The sequence below is a fragment of the Ovis canadensis genome, chromosome 12 (genome assembly GCF_042477335.2).
Source record: "Ovis canadensis isolate MfBH-ARS-UI-01 breed Bighorn chromosome 12, ARS-UI_OviCan_v2, whole genome shotgun sequence".
NCBI classification, from domain to species: domain Eukaryota; kingdom Metazoa; phylum Chordata; class Mammalia; order Artiodactyla; family Bovidae; genus Ovis; species Ovis canadensis.
In genome coordinates, this window is record NC_091256.1 from 53,612,482 (window position 1) to 53,632,065 (window position 19,584).

Consider the following 19,584-nt stretch of genomic DNA (forward strand, 5'->3'; position numbering starts at 1 on the left):
ACTTCATTTGCATTAGGAGAAACATATAGGTAGCAGATAAATGGAACAGAAGACAGTTTAGAAATTGATCTATTATATACTATTTTTCAATTTTTTTTTTTTTTCACAAAGATGGTAAGATCAACAAATGATTCTGGAACAATTGATATTCATATGGGGAAAAATATGAGGCTCAGCCTTTACCAGTATGCACATGAAAAGAGATGCTTAATGTTATTTGTCATCACAGAAATACAAAGGAAAACCACAGTGAAATACCACTACACACTCACTCAAGCTACACACTCAAATGGCTAAAATTAAAACAGAGAGGCAATACCAAGTGTTGGTATGGGTGTGGGGCAATCAGAATGTTCATACATTGTGGTGGAATGAAGAACAGTACAACTTTGCTGAAGCTCCAATACTTTGGCCATCTGATGTGAAGAGCCAACTCACTGGAAAAGACCCTGATGCTGGGAAAGACTGAAGGCAGGAGAAGGGGAGCAGCAGAGAATGAGATGGTTAGATAGTATCACCAACTCAATAGACATGAATCTCAGCCAACTGGGCAATCATGGAAGTCAGAGAAGACGGGGTGAGGCAGTCTACAGGGTCGCAAAGAGTCACACATGACTTAGTGACTAAACAACAACAAGGACCACAGCTTTACAAAACAAGAATGCAAGCTATTACAGAGCTCAATGTACGCTCACCATGTGACCCAGCAGTTACACTTGGGAGGTATTTACCAAGAAAAATGATTACATGTTTCCACAAACACACATGAATATTTACAGTAGCCCCAAACTAGAACCAACCATGTGGGGAAGAGTCTCCAAGGTGCCTCCCATGCGCCCCATCTCCTGGCATCCATGCCCTTCTGCTGTCCCTTTGAATGTGGGCAGGAACGGTGGCAGGTTTCTGGCCGATACAGTATGCTAATGGTGACAGAGCTCATGTAATTACACATATGAGGTTACACTACGTTAGACTGTAATGTCCATTCACCTTCGAGGAAACAAGTGGCCACTCGGGGGAGACCCATGTGGCAGAAACTGCAGGTGGCCTCTGGCTGACAGCTGCTGACAAAATGGGGTCCTCACGCTGCAGTCCACAAGGAGCCAAATGCTGCCAACAACCACGCGAGCTCGGAAGCAAACCCTTCCCTGGTCAAGACTCAGATGCAACCACAGCCCTGACAGACAGCTTGACGGCTGCCTTGGGAGACACAGCTAAATCGTGTCCTGACTTCTGACCCACAGACACTGCAAGACAACAAACGTGAAGCTGCTAAATGTGTGATAACATTGTTAGACAACAGGCCATTAACATACACCAAATGTCCAAGTGGTGAACAGATCAACTGTGCTGTTGATTTACCCATACAATGGAATACTACACACCAGTAAAAAGTAATGAATTACTGATACATGGTGGTGGTGGTGGTTCAGTTGCTCAGTCATGTACAACTCTAACAACCCCATGGACTATAAAGCCCATGAGGATCCTCTGTCCATGGGGTTTCCCAGGCAAGAATACCGGGGTGGGTTGCCACTTCCTTCAAGGGATCTTCCTGACCCAAGGATCAAACCCACATCTCCTGCGCTGCAGGCAGACTCTTTACTGCTAAGCCATATGTACAACAATATAAAATTTCACGGACGCTATTCTGAGCAAAAGAAGTGAGACACAAAAGACTATATACATTATGAATACATCCATGTGTAATTCTAGGAGAGACAAATATAATCTATTAGCGGCCAGATTTCCTGAGGCCAAAGGCTAGGATTTTCTGGGGAAGCAGAATAAGGGAATGTTTGGGAATACTGGAATTGTTTTGATCTTGACTGTGGTGGTGGTTAAACAGGTATATATACATTTGTCAAAACTGACCACAACACACCTATTTGAATTCCAGGGTAAAGCTTTTGGCCACAAAGACTCAGTCACTCAAAAAGCTATTAACATACGGATATTAAGTCAGGATAGAGGCAACGTTTTGGGGACTGGACAGTAACAAGAGGGACGCCAAAGAGGTTTCTGAGGTCCCAGTTATGTTTGATTGCTTGATCCAAGTACTAGTTACGCAAGATTGTGTTCATTCTGTGAACATTCACCAAGCTGTACACATAAGTGTCTGTTAAACAACAATAAAAAGGTTTTTTTCATTTTAAAGGCTAGGGAATCATGCTAAATTATACTAAAGAGGCAAATCAATGCACTCCCTATTTCTTCACTGGATCCTGAATTTGTTTTTTTATTGGAAACATTGAATGTGGTCTGTATTAATAAATAATATTTTATCAATACCAAACTTCCTTTGTGATAGTGGTATTATGGTTATGTAGAGAATAACCTTACTCTTATGAGAGACAAGGTGAAGTATACTAGAATGAAATACCATGTCTGTAACTATCTAATCCTTCCCAAAGAAAAGAAAAATATAAAGAGACTGAAATAGAGCAAATTCAGCAAAAAGTAAACAACGCATCTTGTTCACTTTTATGAGAGTTTTAGAGGAATTCTCTATTATTCTTTCAACTTTTCTAATAGGTTGAAAACTTTTCAAAATAAAGAGTGAGGGACAAAATATCTTGTTTGAACTTGTTATTCAAGAGTTCAGTAATCTTCCAAAACTGTATGCAGAGCCCTAAGGAAGGAAATTAACATTCACAACATAAGCACTCAAAATGTACCACGTACTTTTAACATCTGTAACTTCAGTCAACCCTCAAAGCAACCTTCTAAGTTAATTATTATCACTCCCATTTTACAGAGAAGAAAACTGAGGCTCAGAGAGGTGGAGTGATAAGTCCAAGAGTGAGTGAGTGCTGGAGCTCAAACCAAAGCCAATCAGGAAAACAAGCCTTTCTCTCCATAATATCTTTGCTGTACTCTTCTCCCTTCCCTGCTTCTGTGTTTTTTCAGTCCATAATTGACTATATCCAGCGAACATGAACAGACTCGAAACCTACATTCTGTAATAATTCTCAATACTCAACAATCATTAAACCATTGGATTGAACTATGCCTCTGCTCTTCACTAAAGACAGAAAAGCTGGTGGGAAAGTACAAAAATAGGGATAACGTTTTCTGTTCCTATGGGCCATAACATGTAGACTAAAAGGGACTTTGATAAGAGATTAGCCTTGCAAAACAGAGTAATGTGGAGTAAACACAACGAGAGTATGAAGCAATAAATGCAATTCCAACAGACTGTTTTGAAGACAAACTAAAACGATTATACCCTTATGAAAAAGCAAGTATATCAGTGAAATCTAAGTTACAAAGGACAGCAAGGATAATCACTAGTTAGGATATTCCTTTAAATCTTAAGGCGATTACTTAAGAGCAAATAAAACGTTAGTGAACTTCTGGCCAACATATGAAAACTCATACTCCCAAAAATATCACAACAGGAACTGCCAAAATGGCTTGTGCGTCAAACTCCAGAGTTTACTACATGGAATACTAATAGATAACACACTATGTCAGGCACTGTTCTAAAACAAGTTAATTCATTTAATCCTCAGACCAGTGCTATGAGATAGGCACTAGTATTATTTCTATTTTACAGATGGGGAAACTAAGGCCAAAGAAGTGACTTGTCCAAGACCAACACAGTTGGTAAATAGTGGGGCTAGGATTCTAGAGCAGTGGGGATGGCTTCAGAGTCCATACTTTTAACCACTGCTTTATACTGCCTTTCAAAGCAAGTATTGGTTATCTACCCTCAATCTTTCAAAACAAGAGACTGATGCCACAAAGCGAACAAAGTTTCTACAAGAGACAGAATGCTGGCTCAGTCCCACAGGTGTGATGCGTTCCTCTCACACCCAAACCAGGCTTGGGGGAATATACAAACAGTTCTCTCGGTTCCACTGTGTTTTACTGGAGAAATGGGGAAACCACAGAGCAGGACTAGAAAATGAAATGCAAAGCAACTGCTGAAGAGAGTTGGTTCACTTAAAATGCATGCATTTGCAGCTTATTGTCAGACAGTGACAGAATCTGGTGTGAAACATTCAAGTTTTGCCCCAGTCTGCCAGCATTTCCTGATGCAATCCCATCTCTACCAGCTTTGGAAAGGAGGGCAAAGGAGAAGCAGAGTTGAAAACCAAACAGAGGCCAGCCAAGCCCCCTTCAGGACCTTCGATCCTGTCCATGTGCACAGAGAAGACAATTTCTAGAACCAAAGGACACTTCGGGGGCTAAAAAGCCTCCCAGTGGCAAAAATTCTAGTAACCTTCACAGTTACAGGAAAATTACACGTTCTGGCATCCTTTAATCCCAGCCTACAGGCATTCCTAATATATAACAGTTCAGAGAAGCTGAGATTCTGAGGAGCCTCAGTACTTCAGCAAGCTAAGTGGGTTAAGGTAAGAATGAAGAGTCTCGCCCCTTCCAACTCAGGACACTCCCCACACTCCAGAATTTTCGACAGTGAGAAGACCAAAGCAGCCCTCTTTATTTCTCATGTTTTACAATGTAGACATCTCTCTGAATCATTCGCTTCGCTAACGGAAGCTGGTCTGGGGAACACGCTACTCCTCTAAGTGCAATTCCTGTAACAGACTTATCATAAAGAATGAAAGAGTAATAAGAAACAGTAAGTGGTATTCTTCTGCCAAGGAAGGAAGTGAAATACCAGTTGGCAGCCGAAAAGTCCACAGGTGTTTCAAGGAGGTGAGAAATGAACGATGAGTCCAGGTTGACACCATTTTCTTCCTCCTCTGTCCAATCCTAACTAAACTTACACATGGAGGACTAACTAGTCGAGTCACACACAAATCCAGGCTTATCAGGCTCGTTACAGACCCTGCAAAATGGCGCTTAATAGCCTGTACTTCATAAAGGTTGTAATGAGCATTAAACGAGATAATAAGCGTAATTTGTCCTCGGCATGATAGCACACACTCAGTAATTGTAAAGTACCGCTTACCCCTAGTCCACCCCACCTCTGGACTACAAACGCCTTCAGAAGCCTTATCATCCACTGCTTCCTAACAGGAGTGAGCACTGGTCTTCAAGGTCCCCGAACTGGAGTGGGATTTGGCTGCATCTGTGACTGAAAGGCTAGGGTCTTTGGCTGAGAAAACCAAATTGGGCAGCAAGGACAGATTACCAGCCATTAGCTCGGCGATGTCTGTTGTTTACAATGAGTCCCCTTCCTACCAACGCACTGAGAGTCCAAGTATATTTCCCACCCTCCAACTTAACAGGGGAAGCGCAAAGGTGACTGAAAACGAAGAGGCTGGCAGCAGGGTGGCCCGGGAGGCTGAGGTTGCGGAGAAGTGGGAACCCTGAGGGAGTCAGGCCCCTCCCGGCACGGAAGGGCCGGGAACGATCCAGCCTCTCACCCCTCTCAAGCAGGAGCCCTCGCGGCTCAAGGCTGGGGGATTTCTTAAGGGTCCCGCCACCGCTACAGCCAAGCACAAGTGGGACCCCAGGGGCCGGCAGGCGGGAAGGCGGGGCCGCGGGCGCCTCCAAGCCCCGGCTTGGGAATGTGGTCAAAGAGGGGTCATCGGGGGAGGGGCCGGGCGGCGAGGACCTGGCGAGGGGCGGGACCCCGGAGGTGGCTAGAGGTCGCGGGCGCCTGCTTCCGAGGCTCAGGGTCCCCACCGAGCTCCCAGGCACCCGCCAAGCCACCCCCCCACTCCAGCGGGGGTCCCCGCCACCACTACTGGGCAACCCCACTCCCCTTACCTGGCTCGGCTGTTCAGCCTGCTCCGAGGACGCCATCTTTCTAAGGCCTGACTAATCTATCGCCGTTGGGAGAGGCTTCTCCCAAGCGCCCTCGCTCTCGCTCTCTGCCCAGACTAAAGTAGCCGGAACTGAGCTGTCGATGGGTGTTGGGGCAGGTCACTGTGGGAAAAGAGGGGAACTCCCACCACAGGTCAACATGCGCTGTTTCCATTTGGTCTCTCCTTTACCGCAAAACCGAAGTCTATCCTTTTTGCATTCTTATATGTGTATTATACTTACTGAATTAAATCTCTGCCCATGGGCACATGTGCTGCTGCTAAGTCGCTTCAGTCGTGTCCGACTCTGCGACTCCATAGACGGCAGCCCATGTAGGGACACGCTAAGTAGTTAATCAATGTGAAGAGACTTGGAAATTAATTAATCAATTGATGATTTGGTTCAGTACCATTTGTTGAGTGCTTACTATTGGCTGCTTGGTAGGTGCGAGAAATAAGATACAACTCCTGCTCTCAAGTCCAGGCCAAATACACCCACACACACACACTCACATAATTAAAACATCTTGGAGATAGGAGTCTGATAACTGTCTGCAGGTCTATTAGAACTCAGAAGGAGAGTGCTTTTGGGAGAGGTAAGGATTCATGGGGTCGCAGAGTCGGAAACGACTGAGCGACTGAACTGAACTGAAGGCTTCTACGAACCTTTATTACTTTATAGTGGTTGAGTTGTTCGACTTTAAGCCAATTGTGACATTACACACACGAAAGAGCTGTATACATTAGAAATATGTCAGTTCATATCACAGTTGTGTTTGATCAGTGATGGCATATTCAAAAGCATTGCCTCAGTTAACAATTCTTCCTACCAAACACTGTTCTAAATGTATTTTTCTTATGAGATAAATCTGATTTCCTTTAATAAAATATGAAAGGGGTTGACCCTGAATTAATACAGTCTGATAATTATTCCTTCAGTTCAGTTCAGTCGCTCAGTTGTGTCCGATTCTTTGCGACCCCACGGACTGCAGCAGGCCAGGAATAACAGGAATAACAAATTATTCCTTGTTTATATAAAATGCCCCCCTTTTAAGCCAGGAAACTTTTTGTATTATTTTAATCTTAAGTGTTGGTTTTTCAGGGGTGAAAAACACAGACTTTTCCCTAAGTAGCAGTATTAAGACAAATATGTTGTCAAGCAGCATCTGGACAATCTCAACAGTGATGAGATTTCCCCTTTTCTCTCTGATTTGAAATTATAATGTTTAACCTAATATCTAAGCATTTTATTCCGAAGTCCCAACCCAATTTACAGATCTGAAGCAGAGAATTGAATGCGTGGAAATGTGGGAGTATTTTATGCTTCTCTGTTAGCTCTTCAGCAAGATTGAAAACTATACTCGTCAATTTTTAAAACTGATTTCCTTCAGATCACCGTGAAGTTTGGGACATTTTATAGATCTTTTCAGGTTGGAAAGGAAAAACAAACAGTACAAAGTAAAATGACACTGTTTTAAGTATTAATATCATGCATCTATATATGCAAAAGAGGCTTCCCAGTCGGCTTAGTTCAGTTCATTCGCTCAGTCCTGTCTCTTTGAGACCCCGGTGGCTCAGCGGTAAAGAATCCGTCTGCAATGCAGGAGACCCTAGTTCGATCTCTGGGTGGGGGAAGATCCCCTGGGAAAGGAAATGGCAACTCACTCCAGTATTCTTGCCTGGGAAATCCCATGGACAGAGGAGCCTGGAGGGCCACAGTCGAGGGGTTCCCAAAAGAGTGGCACACGACTTAGCAACTAAACAACATACTGGAGGAAAGAGTTCAAGGAAATATACACGCGTGTCCATCATACTGCAAAATTAACCCCTACTGACCTCATTTTGAACGCGCAAATGCAACTCCTTAATATAAGGTAGGAAAACAAAAACACCTCCTGGACTGAATTGCGCGACCTAAGTCGGCTTTGAACCCACAGACTACAGCTCCCGGCATGCCCCCGTTAGCCTCAGGTGATTAGGAGCACCTAGAACTCCATCTCCCGGCGTGCCGTGGTCTCACGCGTGATTTGCTACGGAGAGAACTACATTTCCCGGCATGTCGTGGGGGATGGAATTTGGGAGGACTCCCGCGCCTCAGTCTCCTTGACTTCTAGTCGGTCTGGTCCCATCCTGAAGAGGATGGAGGTGGCCAGCGGCCCTGCAGCTCCGGAACCCGGCGAGATCCGGGCTCTAAAGCAGTGTTTGCTGCGCCGCAACAAAAGCCGGGAGCAGCACGGCGTGGCGGCCTCTTGCCTCAAGGAGCTGAGGAACAAGGGTAGGCACGGGACCGGGGCGAGGGCTTGGGGAGCTGGAGCCCAGGCTGAAGGGAGCCAAGGGCAGGGTGAGGATGTCTGGCGGGGCAAACCGAGATCAAGAAAGGCGACTTGGGGCTTCTTGTAACTGAAGTGGAGGACCCTTGGGACAGATATGACTCACGTGGGTATAGCGACTTATCAGTTTCACCGCGTTTGTGCCAAGCGTTTTAACTTAATTTACTTTATGTGAGATTCATATGTGGAAAGGCAGACGGGAAGCAATATGCAAATGATTTAAAACAGACTCTACTTCGGTGTCTTGCCTCCGGTGACTCAGATTGTGGATCGAACCCAGCCTGGTGTAGTCCTGCCACTCGGGCTCCCTGAGGTGGTACTGGGGCCCCCAGGTGAGCCTACGGCGAGGTGGGGACGGGTTTCCACCGTCAGCTCTAGCAGGTACCTGTGAGGTAAAGAGGGAGCCGCTACTCACCGTCCCAGAGGTCCAGACAAGGAACAGCTGCTGTGAGTGACCTAGCTTTCAAAAGTTCTGAGCCTCGTACTGTTGTTACTAGTTGCCTGACCTTGCAGGTAACCATCTGTTGATCCCCAATTTTCTCATCGGCGAAGTGGCTATATTTCCAGCCCTGCTTCACTGAATTGTTGGGACTCTCCAAGGAGATGATATATTCAAATGACTTACAAATTATTAGCCTGTAGCAATAAACTGTTTACCGAAAGAAGTTCTTTAGGTTAAACCTGTGAGTCATCCCTAGGCAGGTAGTGAAGGTGTATGTATGCCTGTTCAGAGCTTCCTCCCAGAGTCACTCAGCCGAGCCGGTATCTGATAGAAGTCTTTCAGAGACACAGAAACAGCCAAAGCACTCTAAATGCTTCAGTGAGATGGCTTTTGCCATATAAGTGTTTACATAATTTTTCTTGGCATGAGGGTTCTTAAGTTTTAGTGCCCCTTTAGTGCAGTGGCTGGATGCACTTGGCACAGAGGCCCATGTAAGTGCTTGTGTTTCTGGAGCTCGGCCTATGCAGGGTTTGCAGGGTGCAAGACGATATTGCCCGATGACGTTTGTAGTCTCTCGGCTACTTTTCTGTGTGCTCTAGTCCCATTAGCATTTTAGGCATTGCCATCATTAGGCAAGTACAGACCTGCCCTGGACAAAACCTCTTGACCATTGATCATACAGATGAAAAGTTCCGGTTACAATCTTCTGTCTTCTGCTTCCTTTACACTTTCCTGTAGGTTAGTAAGACTGTAAAGATACTGCAAGAACATAAAGTATTTTTTTCTTTTTTAAACTTTTCTTTTTCTCTGGACACATAGGAGAATTTGAGTCATTTAGACCACTGAGAAAATGAACGAAAGACGTTTATTCTCAAAGAATCAAATCAGACTTTTGCTCGTTGTTCATCCAAGGAAAGAGTTGAGTTCCTCCTAGTGAGGGTATTGAGTAGCTGGAGAAAAAAACGTTTTCAAGAGCCAGACTGTGTGGGTTTAAATGCCAGTTACTTACTGTGTGACCTTGAGCAAGTTAGTTAACCTCTCTAAGCGTTGGGTTTGACATCTGTAAAAATGGGAGTAACAATAGTATCTACCACAGGATTGTTATGAGATTAAGTAGTGTATATGAAAAGCATTTAGTATAGTACCAGGCACATGGTAAATGTTATATTAGTATTAGTGGTCATCATTATAGTTATTATTAGCTACTAGAGATTTTTCTAGGCTCTGGGGGCATACATACTGAGTACAAAGACAGATATAGTTTCCCTATGGATATTTGTCAATTGCCAAATATTTTATTCCTCTCAGCTTGTGACATTCTGGCCATTGATAAGTCCCTGGCACCAATAACCCTGGTCCTGGCAGAGGATGGCACCATAGTGGATGATGATGATTACTTCCTGTGTCTTCCTGCCAATACTAAGTTTGTGGTATTGGCTGGGAATGAGAAGTGGACACACAATTCAGGTAAGAAATACTGGGCGTATATATAGTATACCCTCCATCGTGATTTGCTTTACTACACGTGGCACCTGGTTGCTGTTTGGCTGGCTGTTTCAGCATATACGCAGCAAGCATTACTGAGTGCCTTCTGTATGCCAGATTGACGCTGAGTCGGGGGATGAAGATGAATGAGATGGGGTCAGGTCTCAAGTGACTCATGGACCCACAGCAACTATAACACAGCAGGGCAGAGAGATCTGGGCCACAGGTTAGGGTCAGACTACCTGGTCTGAATCCCAGCTCTGCCATTTACTAGTCATGTGACCCTGAGCAAATTATCTAACTTCTCAACCCCTTATTGAGATAGTAGTTATCGTACCTGTCTCCTTGGGTTGTAAGGATGTGAGAACGTAGTACGTATCAAGCAAGCCAGGGCTTCTCAACAATGCTGGTGACATGTTGGGCCAGGAAATTCTTTGTTGGGGGGTTGCTGTCCTGTGCATTGTAGGATACTTAGCAGCATTGCTGGCCTTTACCCACTAGGTACCAGTAGCATCTCCTCACCTTAACTGTGACAATCCAAAATGCCTCTAGATATTGTCACATGTCTACAGGTGTGTGGTGAGCAGAATCACTCCCAGGAAAGAGCCACTGATAGAAAGCATTTAGATCTTCTCTGGCATACAGTCAGATAAATCAATACTCCCTGTCACTATCATTACCATCATCCTCACCGGCCATACAGAAGGAACTAATATTGATGAGCAAGGATCAAAGAGCTAAAGAAGTGTTTTGAGGAGAGTCCCCAGGCCACCAAAGTATGGAAATCACCCTTCAGCATGACTTTCCCAACCACCTTTTTACTCGGGCCCTAAGCTAAGCTAAGCTAAGCCAAGCCACTTCAGTCATGTCTGACTCTGTGCGACCCCATAGATGGCAGCCCACCAGGCTCCCCCGTCCCTGGGATTCTCCAGGCAAAAACACTAGAGTGGGTTGCCATTTCCCTGTCCAGTGCATGGAAGTGAAAAGTGAAAGTGAAGTCACTCAGTCGTGTCCGACCCTCCGTGATGCCATGGACTGCAGCCCACCAGGCTCCTCCGTCCGTGGGATTTTCCAGGCAAGAGTACTGGAGTGGGGTGCCAGTGCCTTCTCTGACTCAGGCCCTAGGGACAGCAAATAGTGGCTGCAGCTCCTCCAGTCAAGAATGAGACCTGAACTTTCCTGGTGATCCAGTGACTAAGACTCCAAGCTTCTAATGCAGGGGGCCTGGGCTAGATCCCTGGTCAGAAAACTAGATCCCCAATGTTGCAACTAAAACCCTGTGCAGCCAAATAATTTAATTAAAAAAAAAAAAAAAGAATGAGACTCATCCCGACAGTTAGGGAGTTTGGGATGGACATGTCCACACTGCTGTATTTAAAATGGATAGCCAACAAGGACCTACTGTACAGCACAGGGAACTCTGCTCAGTGTTATGTGGTGGCCTGGATTGGGAGCTGGGGGAGGACAAATACATGTACAGCGGAGTCCTTTTGCTGTCCACCTGAAACTATCACAACATTGTTAATCGGCTATACTCCAATACAAAATAAAAAGTTTAAAAAGAGAGAGAGAGACCCATCCCCAAGCACAGAGATATGCTGATGAGGAGGAATGTTTTTGGATACGGAAATAGACAAAAAAAACTAACCTAAAGGGAAGCATGGTGGCACCCTGGGTATGCATGACCGTGTACTGGATTTAAGTGGCTTTCCATAAAAGAATACAGAGCAGTTTCACACAGAAATAAATGGAAGATAGAATAAGTGGGAAAGTTAAGGCCCTAGATGGGGATTGGTTTTCCCATGAATCCCTGAGAAAAGGTGCTTCCTTCAGCATCGAAATTATTCTAAATGGTCGGTCGGAAGGACGTGCTGACATCCCGGAGGCCTGAGTTGGGGGAGGAAGTGAAAAGAGCACTGCAGGTTAATCTGACTCTTAACTGGCATTTTCTCCCTGTATCAGATGGAGGTACTGCTTGGATTACCCAAGAGTCCTTCGACAGAGATGAAACAGACAGCGGAGCAGGGTTGAAGTGGAAAAACGTGGCCAGGCAGCTGAAGGAAGACCTATCCAGCATCATCCTGCTGTCTGAGGAGGAGCTCCAGGTGAGCCTCCTCCGCAGCCACACTCACCTGGCCTCTGCTGCCCTCCATGTCCTAGTTTCCATGCATCTTGCCACCATAATTTCATTATTCCTTCACTTTTAAGTAGTTCTCAGATGACAGCCAAGGTTCTTCATTTTTCTAATTCTCTTACTTGGAATAGAAATTTTTTCTCCTCACTCTGCATCAGAGTGGAGCTTTTTTAAAAAATACAGATGCCACAGCCCCACGTGGACTATTTAGGCCCAAGGGGTGGGACAAGGAGGTACCGCTAAAGAATATGAGTTAAATCTCAGCTCCATCACAAAGACTGTAGCCAGTCACTTACCCTCTCTGCTTATGGTTCCTCTCCAGTAAAATTGGGGTAAAAATAGTGTGTGATAGTTCAGAAAAATATTTATTGAGCCCCTTCCCTGTGTGTGGCATAGTTCTTTGCACAGGGTTACAGGGCTTCCCAGGTGGTGGCAGTGGAAAAGAACACACCTACCAATGCAGGAGACCTGGATTCAATCCCTGGGTCGAGAAGACCCCCTGGAAGAGGGCATGGCAAGCCACTCCAGTATTCTTGCCTAGAGAATCCACAGGGACAGGGGAGCATGGTGGGCTGCAGTCCATGGGATCTCAAAGAGTCAGACACAACTGAAGCGACTAACCACCCACAGTGGTGAACAAGGCAGACACAGTCCCTGCTCTGATGAAACTCAAATTCTGGTGGAAGGAGGCGGACAAATCCAGCAGTGTGCCCAGATGGTGGGGGCTATTCTAGATTGGGAGATCAAGGAAGTCTCCTTGAAGGAGGTAACATTTTGGTTAATTTTTAATCTCGTATATTTATTTTGAATAAATAATACTAATACATTCGCATGGTTCAAAATCCAAGAGACATAGCCAAAAATTAAAACAATCCAAATGTCCATCAGCTGATGAATAAATAAAATGTTGTCTATCCAAATAATGAAATATTTTATTCAGCCATAGGAAGGAATGAAGTATTAATACATTAGGCCTCCCTGGTGCCTCAGACAGTAAAGAATCTGCCTGCAATGCAGGAGACTCATATTCGATCCCTGGGTCAGGAAGATCCCCTGGAGGAGGGAATGGCAACCCACTGCAGTATTCTTACCTGGAGAATCCCATGGACAGAGGAGCCTGGCGAGCTACCGTCCATGGGGTTGCAAAGAGTTGGACAGGACTTAGCACCTAACAATGACAACGTGGAGAAACTTTGAAAACACTGAGCTAAATGAAAGAAGCCAGCCATGAAAGGCCACAGATTTCATGATAGCATTTTTATGAAATGGCCAAAATATGCAAGTCTGTAGAGAGACGGTAGATGAGTGGTTGCCTGGGGGTTGGGTTTCTGGCGACTGAGTAGGAGTGGAGAGTAACTGCTGATGGGTACAGTTTTTTCTGGGCTGGTGACTGTGTTCTAAGACTGTGGTTGTGACTGCACAATCACAGAAAAGCCCACTCATTTTACTAAACTCCTCTTATTTATATGCTTCAATCAGTGAATTGTGTGGTGTGTGAACTATATCTCAATAAAGCTGTTTGGAAAAAACAGATATACAGAAAAAGTCTGACTTCTGTCCCCAGCCACCCAGCTTTCCTTCCTGGAGACAACCGGCCTGTCAGTTTCCCATTCCAGAGATAGTTCATAAATGCTGTCGCTCAGTCGTGACCAACTCTTTGCAACCCCAGGCTCCTCTGTCCGTGGAATTTATCAGGCAAGAATACTAGAGTGGGTTGCCATTTCCTACCCCAGGGGATCTTCCCAACCCAGAGACTGAACCCAAGTTTCCTACATTGGCAGGTGGATTCTTTTCCACTGAGCCACCTGGGAAGCCCATTTTATATACAATTACATATACATGTCCTCCTCTTCCACTTTCATCACACTTTCCACTTTCTGTTTCAAAGAAAATTTTGGAAAGTTTTCCAGATCACTTTACAAAGGATATCTTGGTGTTTTTTTTTTTCATCGCTGCATAGTATTCTATTTCATGCCTATATTTTTCTGTTTATTTATTTTGCTTTGCCAGGTCTTAGTTGTGACATGCAGGATCTTTAGTCAAGGCATGTGAACTCTTGGTTACAACATTTGGGACCTAGTTCCCTGACCAGGGATTGAACCCAAGCCCCCTGTGTTGGGAAAGCGGACTCTTAGCCACTGGACCATCTGGGAAGTCCCACCATAACTTATTTAATGAGTCTCCCCCAGTGGGGGACATGCAGGTTGTTATCAGTCTCGCTATTCAGTCTGTGCTGCAAAAAAACTTAGACCAGTGTCATTTTGCACACGTGCTTGTCCATAGAATAAATTCATAGAAGTTTAGTTGAGAAACATTGGCAGGTCCCAAGAGGGGACACAGAAAGAAACAGAAGGATAAGAGGTACCTGCCATAGAAAGGTTGGGGCCAGGCAAAGGAAAGGCAGGAGTTTTTTTATTCTTTGGTTTTTTCTTCTTTAAGAAACAGAAAGGGGTCATGAGATCCCTTCCCATCCCAAAAGACTAGCAAATTATGATACCCTTAGGATAAAGGGCATAACAGTCCTAACCAGAACAGGGATGCTGGAATACAGGTGAACCCAGCCCTGACAGCTAGACTCTGCACAGGAAAGCTTAGGACAGGAGCTTGCAGAGGCTGGCCACATGGCGGGTAGGAGGAAAATGGCAAGTAAAGGAACCACAGGGAGTGAGAATGGAAGGGAGAGAAGGGAAGAGCACAGGATCCTAAGGATTAGCACTGACACTGATCCTTGCAAAGTTATTAACTGCTCTTGCCTCATTTTCCTCATCTGTGAAATGGTGGTAATACTAGTTCTTCCCTCATAAAGTTTGTGCCTCTTGAATGTTGGACCTTATGAATGTGTATTAATATTACTTGTTCAAAAATGGATGTAATATCAAAGTTACAGGTAATGTATAAAGTGGCTCCTCAAAGAAGCCTTTCACAAACTCCAGCAGACCTCCTTGTCACTTTCTGTCCTAAGCGTCTTACATCTGTTTTCTTGTGGCGCATAGTGAGTGCAGCAGGTCGGATCTTAGTGCCCAACCAGGGATCGAATCTGAGCCTCCTGTAGTAGGAGTGCAGAGTTTTAACCTCTAGACCACCAGGGACATCCACCAGGGACATCCTGTTTTGTTTTTAATAAGGTACTAAAGGCAACATTTTCCTAATTCTTTCACCAGAGGGAAACTGAAAAAGTTGCATGCCTCTCTTCTGACTCTTGGGCTTCCTGAGGTGGCACTAGTGGTAAAGAACTTGCCTGCCAGTGCAGGAGACTTAAGAGGCGCAGTTCAGTCCCTCAGCCAGGAGGACCCCCTGTAAGAGGATTCTTGCCTGGAGAGTCCCATGGACAGAGGAGCCTGGCGGACTACAGTCCATGAGGTCGCAAAGAGCCCGACACAACTGAAGAGACTTAGCGCAACACAACACATCACTCCTCACTCTCAGGCAGCCATATTGCGCAACTTTGGGAACCAGATGAAATGTGTCTTTGAAATTGATGCATTTGAGAGACGTAACATCATGTTTAGAATGTACTTTCAGATGTCTTAAAGCCAGTATTTGTTTGTCAGATGCTCATTGATGTCCCGTGTTCGGAGCTGGCTGAGGAACTCGGCCAAAGTCATGTGGCAGTCCAGGGGCTCCAGAACACCCTCCAGCAGGTGCTTGACCAGAGAGAGGAAGCCCGTCAGTCCAGGCAGCTCCTGGAACTTTACCTTCGGGCTTTGGAGAAGGAAGGTGGCATCTTGTCAAAGCAGCAAGGTAGGCATTGTGCTGAGATCTTGGTGGGAGCCTTTCCTTGAGAGACAGCCGGATGCTTCCCGTATGCTCAAGAAGAGTGATGCCACAGCTGTGGGTATTCTAAGATGGCAGGCTGCTATCTGCCCGCCTGATTGCTCTGGCTGGTTGTTGGGGTGACTGTGTGTGCGCATGGCATGCTGATGTGTTCTCTATCTCACATCTGCTTTGCAGAGTCCAGAGCTGACCTTGGGGACGAGAGGGATGCTGTTGACACAGGCATTAGAGAGAGCTCCTCCGAAGTTACGCCTGCGAGCCAGATCCTCTTGGCGCTAAAGGAGAAACCTGCCCCAGAGCTGAGTTTGTCTAGTCAGGATCTGGAGGTGGGCGAGCACCAGGGACCCTGACCTTTGCAGGGAGACACTTGTATCAGGGTTTTTTCACCTCTGCAGACCCTGAATCATAGCTGCCAATTTGCCTAATATTACATGAAAAGCTTCCCTTGTAGCTCAGTTAGTAAAGAATCCACCTACAATGCAGGAGACTCGGGTTTGATTCCTGGGTTGGGAAGAAGGAATGGCAACCCACTCCAGTATTCTTGCCTGTAGAACTACATGGACTGTAGCCTGTCAGGCTTCCCTGTCCATGGGGTCCCAAGAGTTGGACACGACTTAGCAACTAAACCACTACATGCAAAGCGTTTGCAAACGTCTCACATAATCTAAATCTTAAACAAAATAGGTGCACTCTCTCAGATCATCCAATCTTGTTCTCTGGTCCGGAGTAGGTAATGAAATGTCTGAATTCGACAGGGAGGAGTTACAGGACTCAGGCTTCTGAGATGCATCTGCCAGTGGTTGAAAAAGATCCACAGGCCAGAGGTACATGAAATATTCCTGGGAAGGACCTGTGCAACAGGGTCGTCTTGTACTGACTCTCAGACCAGGGAACTAGAAGGGAACCCATGAGTGGGTGCTCCTCCTTGTCCCTGTCCCCAGCACTACCTCAGTGTAGCTAGAAGGGAAAGAGGCTGTATTGAATTGCACTTTGCTAAATTTCCTGTGAGCGGAGGACTTTATGCTTCAAGTAAACGACTCTCTAGAGGTCCTTTCCTGTTGTACGGTGAGCAGAGGCCTGTGACAGCTTAATAGGAAGGAAACCTGGCATCTCAGCATAAAGCTAGAGACTGATACTGCCAATTCTCACCTCCCCTAAAGGAAATCGCAAGAGCAGCAGAGGGGCTAGTTCTCAATGGTTCTTCTTCTCACCGCAGTTGGTTGCCAAGGAGGACCCTAAAGCACTGGCTGTTGCTTTGAACTGGGACATAAAGAAGACGGAAGCCGTTCAACAGGCCTGTAATCAGGAACTTAGCCTACGCCTCCAGCAGGTGCAGAGCTTGCGTTCTCTGAGGAGCATTTCAGCAAGGATGAGTTCACTGCCTGGAGACGTGGAGAACCCCAAACGAACCAGACGAGACCCCATGTAGCTGGTGGCCAGCAACATGCCAAAGAAAACCTTGGGTTTTGTGTCAGTGTCAGTAAATACCTTTAGCCTAACCCTTATAGCTGCTTACATACTCCTCCGCCCCCTGCCTTTCAGAATGTTCTCCTGGAACAGACTGGAAGACAGGCTTTGGGTCTTCTTCAGAAAAGCCATTCCAGCTTTCTTTACATATTGACCCATAAGGCTGCACCAGCTCCTCTAATTGCAAGTTCGTATGTTCTCTGTGTAATAGTAGTTGTGAAGGGCATGGAAAAGAAGCTGTCATGTGTCAGACCAACTATTCTTTTTTTTTTTCTTTTCCTTCTACATCAGACAAATGGTATATCTCTTTCATGATATAATCTATGCAACCATCATAGCAATGGACCTACTATTCTTTTTTTTTTAACTTTTTATTTTTATTTTATTTTACTTTATAATACTGTATTGCTTTTGCCATACATTGACATGAATCCACCACGGGTGTACATGCGATCCCAAACATGAACCCCCCTCCCACCTCCCTCCCCACAACATCCCTCTGGGTCATCCCCGTGCACCAGCCCCAAGCATGCTGTATCCTGCATCGGACATAGACTGGTGATTCGATTCTTACATGATGGACCTACTATTCTTTTCCTTTTTTTTTTTGATGTGGACCATTTTGAAAGTCTTTATTGAATTTGTTCCAACACTGCCTGTGTTTTATGTTTTGGTGTTTTAGCCCCGAAGCATGTTGGATCTTAGCTCCCTGACCAGTGATCAAACCTGAACCCCTGGCATTGGAAGGCAGATTCTTAACCACTGGACCATCACGGAAGCCCAGATGCACAATTCTCATTCTAAAGATGGAACTGCAGCATTTTAAATACAAGTAATGGTAGAGAAGGTGGCGCATCAGTGTTGATTATGGCCACAAACTTGTTTCTCAAGTTAATGATTTTCGTTTGTTTGTTTAAAGGCACATATTAAATTTGTAGACCATAGGGACATACAGAGAGTCTAATTCACCATTTCTAATATCTAATTCAGTATTGTGGAATTATATCCATTACCACTGTGAAACTTTTCAGTTTTCTAATATGTTTTATCAGCAGGGGGTATAAAAAGGTCATTAAATCGATCTCTGTGAGATACGACTCCAGGTCTCTCTGGGTGCAGAACAGAGACTTCTGGTTTATATTCCTCTTGTTTCTGAACTAACTTGTTTTTTGAGGTTTGTAATCTACAATGCAATTTCTCTTGCGGGGGAAAATGATAATTAGTTATTGACTTATTTGACTTACTTTTTAAGCATACTTAGAGGAAAACGGAATGGTATTAAGATTACATTGGCTAATTATTAAATAAAGAAATGTAACAATAAGTCCTAAGGTGAGGCAGAGATGCAAAAAACAAACAGAACAAAAAGAGCTATTTGCTTCTCCTATGACCTTCCTCAAGGACGGCTCAGGTCTACTCAGCATACTCCTACTAATGCCTTATGCCATTGGTTCTCACTTGCCCAAATCTTTTCTTTTTTAATAGCATATTTTATAATGCCTTCTTAATTATCCTTAAATGAAAGCCAGAGCCGATAACCTACCTACATGTATACCTTCATCAACACAATACCCCCAAATGGAAACAAAGAAAAATAATTTTCAATAAGATGGTCTGTATCCATCTCAGTATGCCCTTTTTTGTAGATGACCATCAAAAGGCAAAGGAAGCTCTCAGGTGCGTATCCTTATAATTGAATTACCTTGAGTTTGTTAGAAGCAGCCACGCATGGTACATAGTGATTAGTGACTCAAATTCCACAAGCAGCATCGCCCTTCATAATGGGAGTTCCCAGATCAGTGACATTCTGGGCAGTATAACACATCTGTCTTTGATTTACAAGGTGGCTGCATTCTTGACAAAGCCAGGGAATGTTAAAACTGGAAAAAATACTTTGTATATAAAACAGAATTAGGTTTGGGGCTGATTTGGAATGGGTTTTCATTCCTGTGAACAGCCAGCATGACATAAAAGTCATGTGGTGGGGGTGGGAGGGAAGACACGTGGGATGTGGGATGATAATTCACTATGTTGAACTGTCCCGTGCTTTGCAGGAAGACTAGCAGCCTACCTCCCACCCCACCCATTCAGTGTCAGTAGCAGCCTCCAGGTACTGAGACAGTTGAAAAGAGCCCCCAAGTTCTCAAAATGCCTCTGGAGGGGCAGTAATGTCAGTTGAGGATTGTTATGACAGTTTACAGTCAGCTCTGTGCCAGTACCTACTACACT

The 19,584-nt window shown here is 45.0% G+C and overlaps 2 protein-coding genes and 1 non-coding gene across 5 annotated transcripts in view; 1 reads left to right on the plus strand and 2 right to left on the minus strand.

Moving 5' to 3' along the window:
- The window catches only part of PEX14 (peroxisomal biogenesis factor 14), a 141,741-nt gene extending 135,969 nt beyond the window's left edge, over positions 1 to 5,772 (minus strand). The window contains exon 1 of the mRNA XM_069544753.1: positions 5,689 to 5,772. Coding sequence (XP_069400854.1) covers positions 5,689 to 5,724 — 36 coding nt within the window. The 5' untranslated portion in view covers positions 5,725 to 5,772. The remainder of the gene's footprint in view (positions 1 to 5,688) is intronic.
- A 1,969-nt stretch (positions 5,773 to 7,741) lies between these two features.
- Positions 7,742 to 18,445, plus strand: DFFA (DNA fragmentation factor subunit alpha). 3 transcript variants are annotated; one of them, XM_069544766.1, is made up of 7 exons: positions 7,742 to 7,998; positions 9,804 to 9,962; positions 11,943 to 12,085; positions 15,666 to 15,855; positions 16,066 to 16,214; positions 17,105 to 17,358; positions 18,038 to 18,445. In XM_069544766.1, the coding sequence occupies exons 1-6, from the start codon at positions 7,863 to 7,865 to the stop codon at positions 17,315 to 17,317; spliced, it is 990 nt and encodes a 329-aa protein (XP_069400867.1). In that variant the 5' UTR covers positions 7,742 to 7,862; the 3' UTR covers positions 17,318 to 17,358; positions 18,038 to 18,445. The 3 variants fall into 3 exon arrangements, with proteins under 3 accessions (XP_069400867.1, XP_069400866.1, XP_069400869.1); XM_069544765.1 differs by having other exon boundaries at positions 17,105 to 18,445; XM_069544768.1 differs by lacking the exon at positions 17,105 to 17,358.
- LOC138416705 (small nucleolar RNA SNORD77) lies at positions 17,636 to 17,696 on the minus strand. The gene has a single exon (XR_011247825.1). It is a non-coding gene; the product is annotated as a small nucleolar RNA SNORD77 (small nucleolar RNA).
- Positions 18,446 to 19,584: the final 1,139 nt, after the last annotated feature.

Bases quoted from the DNA above. Each gene is read 5' to 3' on its own strand.
- DFFA (XM_069544765.1), top strand. From the start codon at position 7,863: ATGGAGGTGGCCAGCGGCCCTGCAGCTCCGGAACCCGGCGAGATCCGG. The intron at 7,999-9,803 runs GTAGGCACGGGA...TATTCCTCTCAG, and splicing joins CAAGGAGCTGAGGAACAAGG to CTTGTGACATTCTGGCCATT. The intron at 15,856-16,065 runs GTAGGCATTGTG...TCTGCTTTGCAG, and splicing joins CATCTTGTCAAAGCAGCAAG to AGTCCAGAGCTGACCTTGGG.